Raw genomic sequence first — 13867 nt, 5'->3', positions numbered from 1 at the left:
ATCTTCGGTGTTATTCGCATATCGTTCCATCATCTGGATATCTCGAACGACTTTGAACGTCTTTGGTATATTATGTGATATGGTAGGCAAATATTTTATATTTATTAATGGGTTTATTGGCTTTAGAAGATTTCTATGTACGAGGCAAGTAAAGAATTTACGGTTGTGCAGTATGCAGTAGACTATCGCGTTAGAATTCAACCTAACGAGAAGAATTATACGTAATTTGGGAGAAAAACTTTGCCGAAGCGAGCAGTACGAGTTCGCGACTGTGAGTTACTGATATTCTCAAACTCGTAAAGATGTATTTAAAATTCTTTCGTCTCGGTAAGTTTTTATCGATTCGTATCTTTTTATATGTTTCAAGCAAAGAGGAAACTTTATCTATAAACTCACAAATTTATAGTGAGTATTTTTCAAAACTAAAAATAACATCGACTAGTAGAATAAAATAATAACGATATCATTCTGCGATCGCGTTTAACCGCAACATAATTTTTGTTATCTTATTTTTTTCGTCACGTTTATGTTAATCGTACGTATTAGAGTAAAAGAGGTCCTTCGCGCGAAAATACAGTCGGGTAACTATGGTACTGCAAATAACATAATTCTTCCTTAAGCGCACCTAGTTATATAACATTTCTTTTTAAACGAAACGTTATGCCTCTTTATTCCGCGTTTAATTTAACATTTAATAAAGACGTACAATTTAAAGACACGCGCGTAGCGAAGCGATTCTAATTTATTCGCCATCCTTTCTCGCTTTATTCCCTTTTTGGTGGAATTTTGAAACGCGGCTACCGTGCGCGCTTTTGAAAATATGAACGCAACTCGAAAGAAAAGAAAAAGGGGGAAACAGGGATAATATATACGCGGGGCAATAGACATACTTTTAAGGTTACGCTTGAACATATCATGAATGCATTTTACATTTATTTTACTGGACCGTAATCCTCGTACTCGAGACTTTTAGTCCTGTATACGCGAATACTTGCAGGAAAAATTGTATCTCCTTAGTTTCCACTAAGATGCAACGTCACGTCGACAAATAGAAACCTTTACGTGACTACGATTCTAACACTATATAACGCGTGATAAACATTCTACGATCATAGGCGTATCTCAAATTTCAATTTCGTGTCCTACGCCCAAATCGCAATTTTGCATATTTTCAGGATTTCCAACTTTTAGATCTATCGAAAGGAAATAAAGTTCATTTTCTAAATATCGTCTCGTTTTTAAAAACGTCGTTCGTCGCTACGTATTCGTCCTTTGTGCGCGAAACGAAGAATTTATTTCTCAAATTATTATCTGGTAACGGTGGCTTAACTTTTTCGACATTCTAAAACGTAAAGCGTAAATATAAGCAGCACGACAGCAGAGTATCGATAAAATCGTTCTTACACGTTCGAAAATTAACGGGTGGTTTTATCGAGCAACGATAACAAGATCTGGTTAAATCAACGGCACGAAAAAGTTCGACCAAACACGCCAATTATTCGAAATATTTTCACGATCGAAAATTCAAATCGATGCGCCAAATGCGGATCGGAACTTATAACGCGAAATTATAGCGACATTAATAGATGCATTATAATCCTGCCTATTCACTTGTACAAATAGGTTTAGTAAGCGATCCACAGCGTCGCTCTTACTACGACATACATAGACTATGCACGTACGATGAAATGCTCTTCATTCGATAAAAAATTCAATGTAATTAGAAATCGCAAAAATTGTGAATTTCTTTCTTTCGTACAATCTTTTATTCTTTCTTATTTACTCGTTTATCGACTTATTTATTCGTTTCGCAAAAAATTGTAACACACTGCGAGTAGTAAATTGTAAGGTAAGAGGAGTATAAGAAAAATAATAATACATCGTATGCAGTTGTATTCCATTTATAGGTATAATTTGTTTAATAGCATACAAAGTAATTCCTTGGAAATTTAAATTAATTTAATAATACGATAACTCTATTATTTTTCTACGCATCGATTATTTTAGTCTCGGTACTCGTATCACGATCGTTCCGAAGCTGGTTACAAATCAACAGTATGCTGTTCGGACACACGTATCAGGGCGTAAAATTTTATGCCATCTCCAAATTATTTCACGCGATATGTTTTAATTACGAACAATTATAGTTCCTTTTAGACGAAAGTATGCGTCGCAAGAATCCACCTACACGGGACAGGAATAAGCGCTCGGTAATAAAAAGGAATACAAGTAAGCGAGCACGTCATCGTGAACGTGTTAACCTTTCGAAGTTCCAAACTTTTGTAACGGCAATTATAAAAGTTTAAAAATAATCAGATGACGTCGATATTTAATCGGCGATAATTAATTACTCGTTATTCTTAGGCCAGGTCGATATTATACATATATTTATAATTCTGGATTTGTCTGCTTCTTTAAATAAAAATGAAACCTAAAGGTTAATTTATATCGATATTTAACGGTGCTCTGTTTCTCAGCGTCGTTTAATTAAATACCGTGTAAAATGCGAGTAAGGCTAGAATTTACTTTGCTTTTAAAATATGTATGTTTAAACTTTTACGTGCTAAGCTATAACACGAAACTGCAACGTCATAAAATATTTTACGTGCTTCCCCTTTTGTTTTTCTTGACATATTACCACGAAAACGAACGCAGCTTTTCTATTATATTTTAATGCACACGTTGTTCGGTTCGTATTCCTATCTTATTAAACCATCTTTATTCGTCGGTATAAATTCTTGGAACGTAATAGTGCCACCTTCGAACGTACGAGTTCGGTACCGTATCGCGAATGTACGACTTCATTTTCCGTATATTTATTTCAAATGCAAACTTAAACGCAATATTTATACGATGGAAAATTGAATAGAGAAAATTAGATGAAACACGTTTATTCCCAGTCATACTTTTACGCGTGTAGATAATTTATAATTTCGCCAACTAATTAATGCATTTCATTATATTTTATTTGCACCGAATAATTTTGTTAAGCTTAATAGCATAAATTATGATTCTATGTGGAGTACGGCAAAATATTTGATTAATGCTATCTCGTTAAATGATTCGCCTCGACGAATTAAAATAACGAAACGTTATTTTATGAGATACTTATCAACCATTCGTTTGCTTTAAGAGTAAAGAGGAGAAACTCGTTAATAAATGATACTAGTTTCAAAAAAAAAAAAAAAAAAAAAAAAAAAATAGCTACACATAAAGCGTAGAGGTATCCGCGTTAAAGTGGAGCGAAACACTCCTGAATCATCATCGCACAATTAATACAATTGATACAATTAATACGAGATTAAAATATTTATCATTACGATGTTGCTCTATTCGTTGGTCCTCGCCAAAAAAAAGCATACGTTTAAACATTCGCTCGGATCGATACGCTTATTCATAGCCTGCGTCTCTTACGACTCGATGCACGCTCTTTTTCCACCTTACGCGAATTCGAAGAACGTCAGGACGCGTAACGCGTAACCATCTACTCCGGAGTCTTAAGAAATTGTTGAGAGAATCGTTTCGCAAGACGGGGAGGTATCGCGGTGTTCTTGTTGGAAGCGCAATGTCGAGGCAGTCGGCGAAAAATGTGCGACAAGGTGACAGGAAGGGTGAAGGGGCTGGAAATCACGGTAAAAGGAGAGACAGAAGGGCGTAGATGCCGATGGAAGGGTGCCAGGCTGAAGTAGTCCGGCACTTTACGAAATGAGATACACCCACGCCTATAAAAAGCCAACCACACCTATGTGTACGCGATATACCAGCCCTGTGAGCTGCCGCTCAAGGCTAGCGATTTCAATTTTCAATCGCCATCGCGATGGAAAATCATCGACGGCCTCTCGATTGCTGACGGTCTGCGAGCTGAATCGTTTCATCGTTCTGTCTATTTTCTTCGTGGATTGTCGATTTTCCTCGTGCGCGATGCAACGGCGGAGACGGCGTAACGTCAAAATAGAAGGTTCGGTGGAATTAAATAAATAATCAAGCGATTAAATAGAATATATTTGTTTCACGGGGCATATACAAATATTTATAAATAATACCGGGCTGTTGGATTTTTGTCGCGATCAAAAATAGGATAACGTACCTGTGCATAAATGAAAAAGATAAGAGAAGTCTAATAACAAATGAGTAATTTCTTCCAGTGACTGGACCATATTTCATAACTTGAACGAAAGTCCATTTACGAGTCGGATAACCTTCCTACCTCTTCATTTATTTGCCTTTAACGATTTTTCCTGGAATATCTATCCTCATAGGCCGGCTTCTACATCCGATATTTTCACCCTTCTCTTCAAGCCACCTAAATCTTTCCTGCGACTTTACATCTGGCAATCGAGTGTTAAACGGCTGGCAAGAATCAATAATTTCGGTATATAGGGTGTTTCACAACAAATGCGTAAAATCGTGGAAGATCGTCTCGCACGTGTGTAACTCCATTAAAAAATAACGTAGATCCTAAAATTGCGAGAGGATTTAGTTGTAGGAAAATTCCACTCTTTTTGTATATCATAATATTCAACATCTAAAACTCTCAAGCATATCTACTGGCGAAGAAACCGTACTTTCGATAAAATGTTCAGGAACCAAAGACTAATAATAGCTGAAAAAGAAGGAATCCCGAAACTTTATGATATTTCAGGCGATCAAACTTATCGAGACAGCCTCCTAGATCTAGATACATTTTACTCTTAAAATTCATATTACGCGAATTTCACAGAACTTCTCAATTTTGCCCTCACCTTTCGATAAACAGATCAGGCGTATATCATTTCAAAAAAGGCGGAAACCATTCTTTCGATGGTCCTGGAAGATATACTCGAGGAATCATTGGAGGATGCAAGGAACTTAGCGGTGACCGCTGGCAAGAGCAGCGTGACCCGCGAAGAAATGGAAAAGTCGCTGAGGAATCTTTGTCTTCGTTTGAGTACGGTGCCGGCATACAGCGCGAGAATCGGCTCCTGGAACGACGACGAGGACGAGAGTAACAAGGGTCCTGTCGACTCGTCCAAGGTTGGTCGAACGAAGAAAAACAGATAGAATAAAAAAAAAAAAGTTACACTCGAAGGCCGCAGCAACTGGATCGCCCCTCGTCGATAAACAAAATAGGTTGTTTCAGAAGGTTCACGGCATCGCTGCTGTACCTCGTCACGCTGTCACGGGGACTGCAGTCACAAAATAGTGACCATCTATCGCAATCTACGTTTCCTTCGGTAATCGTTAGTGCAATCGATGTGCATCCGTGTTTCATGGGAAATAAAAAATATTTTAAACTGACCTACCTTATGTTTCAATTTTTATATGATCTACTTCAGACGTATCGTGGATTAGGAGATAAAACTTTTAGAGAGTTTCAATTCGAAAATTTAGCTTTTTTAATTAGAAACGGATAGAGAACAGCTTGGGAGGAAGGAATTTGTTGTTGGTATTCCGGTGAGAAATTTCAAAATATTATATTTACTTTAAAGACGCATAATCTCTGTGATTTTGCGCGGAGAAATTGCTATTAATGACAGTAAAGATGTAATTTTTTTGCTTGATAAGGCAAGCGACTCTGTTTCACTTTTAGAACTTTGTATCCGTTACCTTTTGTAAAACGTAGTCGTGAAATTATTGTAGAAATATAACAACTCAATAATGCTGAAATTAATGTAAGAGTATAAAAAATATCAGTGACGAAAGAGATAAATAAATTAGTTGAAACGAAGTAAAATTAGGCGAAGTAAAGAAACTGGGACGAATATTTTCAAAATGCGTCGTGTTAGAGTTTATACTATATTAAATTAATATACACACAGGCCAAGATTGTTTCAATAAATCATCTGTCAACTGCTTTGAAAAGTATTAAAAATATCAAATATATTTTCCCTTCTACCTATTTATCATTTTAATTTTGTGTTTAAAAAGTTGAAATTTACTTAATACGAACGTACTTTGGCAGAAGGGTAGTTCGTAGCCAACTTTAACTTTAATAACGTTTTATCGGTTTTTATCGATGTATTTAAGTAATTAGAACACTAAGTAACCGAAGTAACTTGCCTTGCTCATTTTATAAGCATATTACATATATAAGCTTTGAAATAGATCGAATAAGATGTTTTACTTATTGCTCGTCTTTGCTTAAGCCGTTGCACGACGATAATTAATTTTTAACGAGAGAGGAAGATCAACATAATGAAAGAATGCTAACCAAATTTTGGACGAACAGCGCTTGCGATACTTTACGCGTTTACGAACTTTGCGAAAGAAGATAAAGAATTAGAAGCGACTGAAAATATTCCCTACAGTCTTTAGTGTAATCTCTCTACACGGTATATGGAGTGTAATAGAGATGATTTTCGAGGCACCAGGGAGAAGATTTTCACCAAAAAGGAAAATGTCGTCCAGCGTAGGAGAAGCGAGGACTTTAGAAAAAAATAGAAACAAATTCTTTGTTTCGAAGGCGGCTCCTTTACCTAACGTTTCAAGTTGTATTAGGATCTAGAGGCTTAACAAATTATATCTTTCACACGAAATTAGAAAATATCGAATAAAATAGAATGTCCGATCTACGATAGACGAACAACAGAGTCCCGGAAGGTTAAATGCACACCGACTTCTGAAAAACGTATTAGAAAGCTGTCATTACGTTCCTCGATTTACCCTAATCATCGGTAACAGGCGTATCGTCAAATCGAAACCACATCTAATTGAATATTAGTCCACTTTTTCTAGAAGATGCCCCGCCGCGTGAAAGATCGAAACGAATTATTTTGCCTCTCCGCTTGATAATTAGTCGCAATCGCGTTCTAATTAATAATCGCTTTAGAGAAACGTCTATTTATACAAGCGCGGAGCGGCGCGGCACGGTGTTAGACTAAACAATCTTCGAAGCAATCAAGGTGGTCCGGTTAAACCTGAAATTAACTGAAAACAAATTAATTTCAGTCTCACGCCGGTCTGGTCGGGAACCCTTTCATACCTGAGGACCTGTGAAACCCTATAACCACGCCTCCTCGGCTTTCTCTGAAATAATTACACTAACTTGATCAGATCCTAATTAAATAGTAAACTTCTCGCATCCTTCCCAAATCCTTCGACGTCTCTAATTCCATCCAAATACGATTCACCAAGCTGCTTCGACTAAATGGAAATCCCGCGTAAGAATCCGCAGGACATTTTCGTCGAAGCTGAATCAACGGTAAAGTACGACTCCGCGAGTGCCTGTTGTTCGTTTTAGTACGCACAGGTTGAAACTATTTCGTCAGAAATCGATGTGACAACGATGAATACGAGAAACACGTGAAACGTTTGAACCTTGTGAAACGGTATAATTTAAAAGCTACACTTGCCCAAAACGTGTTAAACGCGTTTTAGACTGTTTTCGAGGTTGCCGTTCAATTATCGGTCGGTCGGTGGACGTTCCGACAATGAATCGATGTTTATCGTGGTACGAATACCAGTACTCGCCTTCGTAAATGAACTTGTACAGTACACAGCCTGAACCCCGTTCTTGGCCGGTCGTTGTCGAATATCTCTGGGGCTTCAGTGGCGCGTTGGAAAGTTGGCGTTCCCGAAATTCTTCGAATTCGTCATGGCGGTGCCGGCGAGCCGGAAACGAATTAATTTCGACTTGACGCCGCGGCTCGTTCGAAATGAGTTTCCAGGTGGGTTCTGTCCTTGTGCCTGCCCTTACCTTTCTTCCATCGCGGGCTTCGTAAAATAATAACTTTATGGAGGCGGGACACGGCACACGAAGCCCTGAATGGGACGCTTCGAGGCGAAGAAAAGGTCTCCGGCAGACAGAGAGGGAAGAACGTGTCGTGCGGCGAAAGAATAGGAACTAAAATAGTCTTCTCGGCGGCAAACGGAGAAAAACTCATTCCGTCTGCTCGCCCGCAGCCCGGAGCTGCTCCATTGTGAAACGGCCAACTATTGTGTAGTTCGTGGTAACCGCGGACCACTGTCGTTCTCTGCTCTTTCTCTCGGTCGTTCTCGTTTTCTCTCCTTGGTCCCGCTAGTCCCTTTTCTCTCTGTTTCTCGGCGTGTCCACGGTTTCGTTCCTTTCTTCCGGTGTGCGCTCGTTTCTCTCGTCGCTTCTTCGTGGAATTTCACCGACTTTCCACGCGGTCCCCGTTCCCGATCGTTTCCTTTTCATCACGGCCACGGTTATTTCGCAGGAATCGTCGACGACTCGTGCCGATCGAGTCTACCGAGAGAATTTGCGAAAGTCGACAGTGCTCGTGCACGGTCATCCCGATGGACATGCGTAATCGCTTGGTAACTCAAGGTCAGAGTTGCGGCCTATCGAAGTAAGTTTCAGTTCGATAGAACTGGAATGAAATCTTATCGTTATCGACGATACTAGGTAAATATACCAGATGGTAATCAATTGGGGTAGAAATGGTAGAAATGTTCTGGTTCGAACAGAGATTTGGGGGATTTTATGTCGAAGGGAATAACTTTTGAAGAATAAAACGTCTTTCGCTGTTTTCTTTCAACACCCTGTGTAAAGTAAATCGTTGAATTGTGTATTCGTTATTTTGGAATTTTTATAACACGCGTACGTTTAATTTGTCCAAAAAGAATCATATCTTTGGGATACACGCGAATCAAATAGAGGAAAAACCAACAACCTGTAGATATTCTTTGCAGAACTACGTAATATCAAAGGAGATGCGTGTGATTTTCTTCGCTAGTTTCGTTTCTATGGCTTTTCGGTGTCGAATAGTTCTTCCTTTTCTATCATTAACGTCGTTTCTCTTTCCTTCGATTTTCTTCCTCTTTTCTCGCCTTTCTTTCGCGAAATTCCATCATCGATCTCCTCTTCTGCCGAAAGGAGAGCAATTTTAAGGAATCGTTTGACGATTCGGCTGACTGACGAAGAGAAGGATCAGGAACGTAGAAAGCAACGAGGTCGAAATACAGGATAGTATCTGAAAGTGGCTTAAAGGGAAGTGCAAGCTTCACGACAGAAACCTGTCCCGCTGTAATATTTGGGATATGAGTTCGGCTCTTTCTTGCTATTCATTGCAAACGGCGAGCTTTGTTCCATTTTGTATCGTTGCTTCCAGCATCGTATTATTAAATTGGATTTAATATTCTACCACGATCAGCTCGAAAGTAAAACTATCGCGGCGTGAGTTCGTAGCAAGTTTCTGATAACGCGATTTTTTACCCGGTGGGACATTTTTAGAAGATGGAAAATTGCCTTCTTTCGGTGCAAAGCCATGATTTTTTTTTTTAATGCTTATTTTATCCGCGTTACACGCTCGTAAAGATAAATAAGAAAGTGACGCGTAATTTTAAAATACGGTACGTTCTAGCTACCAGTTGTAAGTTTCGGGTGAGAATCTCTGTAATATAATCGCACTAGTTGCGCTTCGATAATTAAACGTAACAACGAAACGATACGTTCAATGTCTCGCGCATATTGAAATTATTTCAACGTTCGTCGCATAGTAGATAAACGATTATCCAATAAATTTGTTCACGTTGCTCTCTGAGGAGTTACGTAATATTCCGTAAGATCGTGACAAGAATGAGTGGCAAACATCTCCCCATCTTGATACCAGCGAAATCACGTGCACAACAAACGAATTCCAAAGGAGTGTACAAGCTGAACATGAATGATTAAAGTTATAATTTAAAAAAATAAATATACGTATATATAATAATGTTTCGTGTAAACAAGCCGTAATGCTCATTCTTAATTAGTTGATTAATAAATAAAATTCGACGAAAACAAATCGTACAAGCATGACAGTATCACTATCAATGGCACATTATACTTTATGTGTTACTCACAAAGACGAAGCAGTTTAGGTAAATTTCATGAGGATATTTCATTGTTTAGATACCGTTATTTCAGAAACGAGAAATTAAACGAAAAGTAACATATAAAAATCTATCGCGTATCGGAAATAATTAATATTCTACTGCTATACTTTTCCACAATTTTAAGAATAAATAACGGTATCGTAGTATACAGCGTACCAAATACTTTGGGTCGTTAGAATAATAAAATTACACAGAGAAAGCGAACGATAAATTACCAGAGACATTAAAAAGAGAACGTTCTGCGCCATGAAATGCGTACGATCATTAAACGCGATTAAATCGATAAATACCAGCAATTGTTTCTTGTTTCTCGAGAAATTCTTCGACTTGATTCATTCCGCGCAAAACTTTGACTGTCCCTCTCCACGATAAAACGAAACAATAGTTGCAAATGTAGATAAAAGTATTACGCCGTCGAAGACTTCTGCAGTTATAAATACCTAATCGATATCAATTAATTATCCGGCTGTATTTAGCCGTGGGCTACGGACGAGACTCGCGAACCGATAGCAGCCCCGTCCTTTCGTTTCCTGCGGCGTGGCGCGGGGCAACGGACCGGTTTGATCCTGTAAAAGTTCTATTGTTAATGAAATATTCCGATAGCTCGGCCTTACGTTAACGATGGGCTTTCAGGAAGGCTGGTGGAAGGAGAATTAGGAAAATGATAGGGACGAGGAAGAAGAGGCTGGGGAAGGATAGCTGTCATCGACTCGGAGCTACTCGTTGGAGTTTTAATTTCCCGGCGGGTTTCTCAGAAACTTCTTCGCGCGACGGCGCAGCGCTGCGAGAGCATTTTACGACGATCGCGTCGCGACGCGGCCAACCGGAGGATGAGCGACTGCGTGAAACAGAAAGAAAGGAGAGGAGGCGAGAGAGGGAAGTATCGGGGCGAAAGGAAGGGTGTGGGGCACAGGGTAAAAGCAAAGCTTGATATTCCGTAGAAAATAATCTGCGCGGCCACGACTGCCATAGAATTTAGCGGGATAATTCGTCGCAGCTATCTGTCGCGAGAGCCTTGGATTCGGCAATGAATGCGCCGTAATGTGGTCCTTGTGCTTGGTGCATAATGCAGCGGCTCGCATCGCGTGCAAATGCTCGTGAGAACCCGCCGAAGTGTGCGTGAAAAGGTGCGGCAGCGTTGGGGCTGTAGCTTTCCTTTCAAATAGAAATTAAAACGAGAACTCGTGGTAGCATGTGTATGTATCGTTCAAAAGTATTCCGATACTTGTCAGTTTTCGATAAGAATCGTTTTAAAGCGTCGCATAATTGGCATAGCTACGTATAGCGGAATATTACGGCAGGACGAGATCGATTCGTGGAAATTAATGTGCGATAAGATAGGCAACGTTGCGAAACTCGTACTTCTTCGAGATCATCGAGCGAAATCTGAACGAGCAGTTTGGCTCGACGTTGGTTGCTTCGAAGATGCCGTGTGTCGATAAATTTCGGAAGAAAGTTGCAATCGGTTGAACAGGTTAATATGTAATAATCACGTAATCTCTTTGTACAGTTATTTCTCGCTTATTGAATACATAACAGAGGTATAGAGAATCGAACGAGCGATCAAAACACGTTAACGTGGTCGAGCAACGATAACGACGAGTTGCAAAGTCGAAGACGTTGCTTCTCATTTGGGCGATACTCGTACTTTTACCAACGATTAAATTGCAGTTCCTTTTAGGTCATTCGCTTAAGATACCGTCGTAGACAAACGTCGATGAAAATGGCCAGAAAATTTAACGAAATGGTTCAAAGTTTCTGATATATGCCAAGTACATATATAGCTCGTACAATCGAAGGTACGGAAGTTCCTTTTTCTTTATTTACTTAAAACGTTATTATTTCATTTATATGCATAAGCTAGACTTTTATACGCCGCGCCAGAAGAGTATCAGAACGCCAATTAAGAATTCGCGAGATTACCCTACATTCTTTATTCAGTCGCGGCTCTCAACTTTTATCCTATAAAAAATTCATTGTACGTTCGAATTGGAGGAAAGGCGAATTTCTTCGGTAACTTTGTTCGAACACAATTGAAAATTAAATCATCTTCTTCGTAACAAAAATAATTCGACCGGACGAAATTACGCTAGCCTCCGGAAAAACTAAAGATTTATTATCTTTTCGTGTTTGTCATCGAGCGCGAAAGGGTTAATATGGCTGATAATCTTAGATTTGAAACTTTCACGACGATCAGACGATATATTATTCACAGTCCTTCAGGTTTACTTCGATCAGGAATAGATTTCTAGTAGCACGTTGTTTCAGGTCCATTCCGAAGAAGCGAAGTGAAACGTCGACGAAATGTCGGAACAAAGCGCAATTTACGTACCTAGGTGCCGTTAAAAAGACGTTGGAAGCTCGGAGAACCGCAAATATATCATGACACGACGATTAACTCGTTAAGTTTAAACTGGAGAGTAACGACTGTTCATATATACCAAGCCAGTAATTCTTCGTTTCGTGGGAAACTAAATAGGGTACGTGAATCAGCCGGTACAGAAACACAGGCAAACAGTTGGACAATTGGTGGAAACCCAAAGTTGGTGGTCGGTGCAATTACGATAGCGTCTTTTGGCCGCGCACGTCCACGTGAACGTAACCGGCGCGATTTTCCCCTGGCACGTCACAGGATAATGCTTTTAGCCACGGCCGGTAAACTCTTTATTTCCACGTGATATACGAGTGGATTGCAGTGTGCTCTGTGAGGATTAAACGAGCTGGATCGGCCGGCGTCGTCAATGGACTTCGTTTCGAGAGTCCTTTCATTATCCCGGGAACACGGACCTGGCCTTCGGAGAAGCTGTTCGTATGGGCGAATGGAGGAAGACAGAAAGAGGGTGGAGGCACACGAGTCGAAGGAAGAAGCCGTGTGCGCGCATCCACGAACGAAAGAAACGAACGTAGCCGAGGGACGAAGAAAAGGACGGCAGCGTTGGAAGAAACAAAAGGGGTATTTTCGTCACGGTGGAATGGGAAGGACCAGACTTTTCTCTTCTGCCGCGAGCTCACACCCACCTGGACCACCTTTACGCTCGCGTTCCCTAAGGATTAATGTCGCGCGGCACACTGCCAAAAGTGACACGGCTGACCCGCGCGCGATAGCAGCCTCTTTCACAACGATAAACTTCGAAATTCAGCTGCGATTCTTAGCCATTTCCGGGTATAAATCGCATCTTTTGCGTATTACGATAATTCGGCTAACGCTCGATTATGCTAATTAGTCTGGAATCGAGCATTCGTGTTTAAAAGTTGATCGCCAGAGATTTATGGATAGATCGTAACACGCGTGTTTCGAAGTGTCGAAATATTTAGTTACGTTCAGTGACGTTGCACGAAGAGGCATTGGGTTGCTCGAAAAATTTGCGACGTTGCTTTCAGCGATATCAGTCTCGAAGATGATAATACTAGAAAGGTTCTCTAGTATTTCCAGTATTTTTGTCTTCTTCAGTAGAGACATTCTATTTCGATGACGAAAATACGTCGATTGCAGAAAAATATGCAGGTACGTACATATGTGTGCATATATAGCGGTACTTTCATTGATTTTTTAAAGATTACATTGACTTGTGACGCGACGCTTTGTAATCGTCTAGTTCTTCTACCATCGACTTTGTCTCGCAAAGTTCATTTCAAATCGAGGGAGAAAATTAAGCTTCCTATTAAGAAGAACGATCTTCTATCGTTAATGACATTTTATTTTCCATATCCAGTGTTACGATATTATCTCATAACACGCAGAGTTGAACGCATATTACAGGACTTGAATCGTAGTCTACGCTTACTAAATAATTATCAGCATAAGAAAAAGGCTGAACGTCGAAGAAGAATTTATTTCAGGGAAAACGGTACGATTCTCCGTATGAAAGATGCTCTTCGATAAATATTTATTAAATTATTCTCTAAAAAGCGTTTTACAGATCCTTACGTAGAACGATGACGAGTTAGTTAAATCGAATTAGTAATCGATTAAAATTTGAATAGAAATTTAAGAAGTTCTTTGAAACAGCGTGAAACGTATTACATCCGACCCTCTACTTTGCGATTC

General features: G+C 39.7%; 1 protein-coding gene across 1 annotated transcript; it reads left to right on the top strand.

Moving 5' to 3' along the window:
• Positions 1–2000: 2000 nt before the first annotated feature.
• LOC117232585 lies at positions 2001–5217 on the top strand. The gene is made up of 3 exons (XM_033492032.1): positions 2001–2229; positions 4757–5013; positions 5110–5217. The coding sequence occupies exons 1-3, from the start codon at positions 2166–2168 to the stop codon at positions 5215–5217; spliced, it is 429 nt and encodes a 142-aa protein (XP_033347923.1). The 5' UTR covers positions 2001–2165.
• Positions 5218–13867: the final 8650 nt, after the last annotated feature.

The sequence above is a fragment of the Bombus vosnesenskii genome, unplaced genomic scaffold (assembly GCF_011952255.1).
Source record: "Bombus vosnesenskii isolate JDL3184/JDL3185 unplaced genomic scaffold, Bvos_JDL3184-5_v1.1 scf7180000013289, whole genome shotgun sequence".
Lineage (NCBI taxonomy): Eukaryota > Metazoa > Arthropoda > Insecta > Hymenoptera > Apidae > Bombus > Bombus vosnesenskii.
The sequence above is the reverse complement of the archived record's forward strand: the minus strand, read 5'-3'. Positions and strand labels throughout refer to the sequence as shown.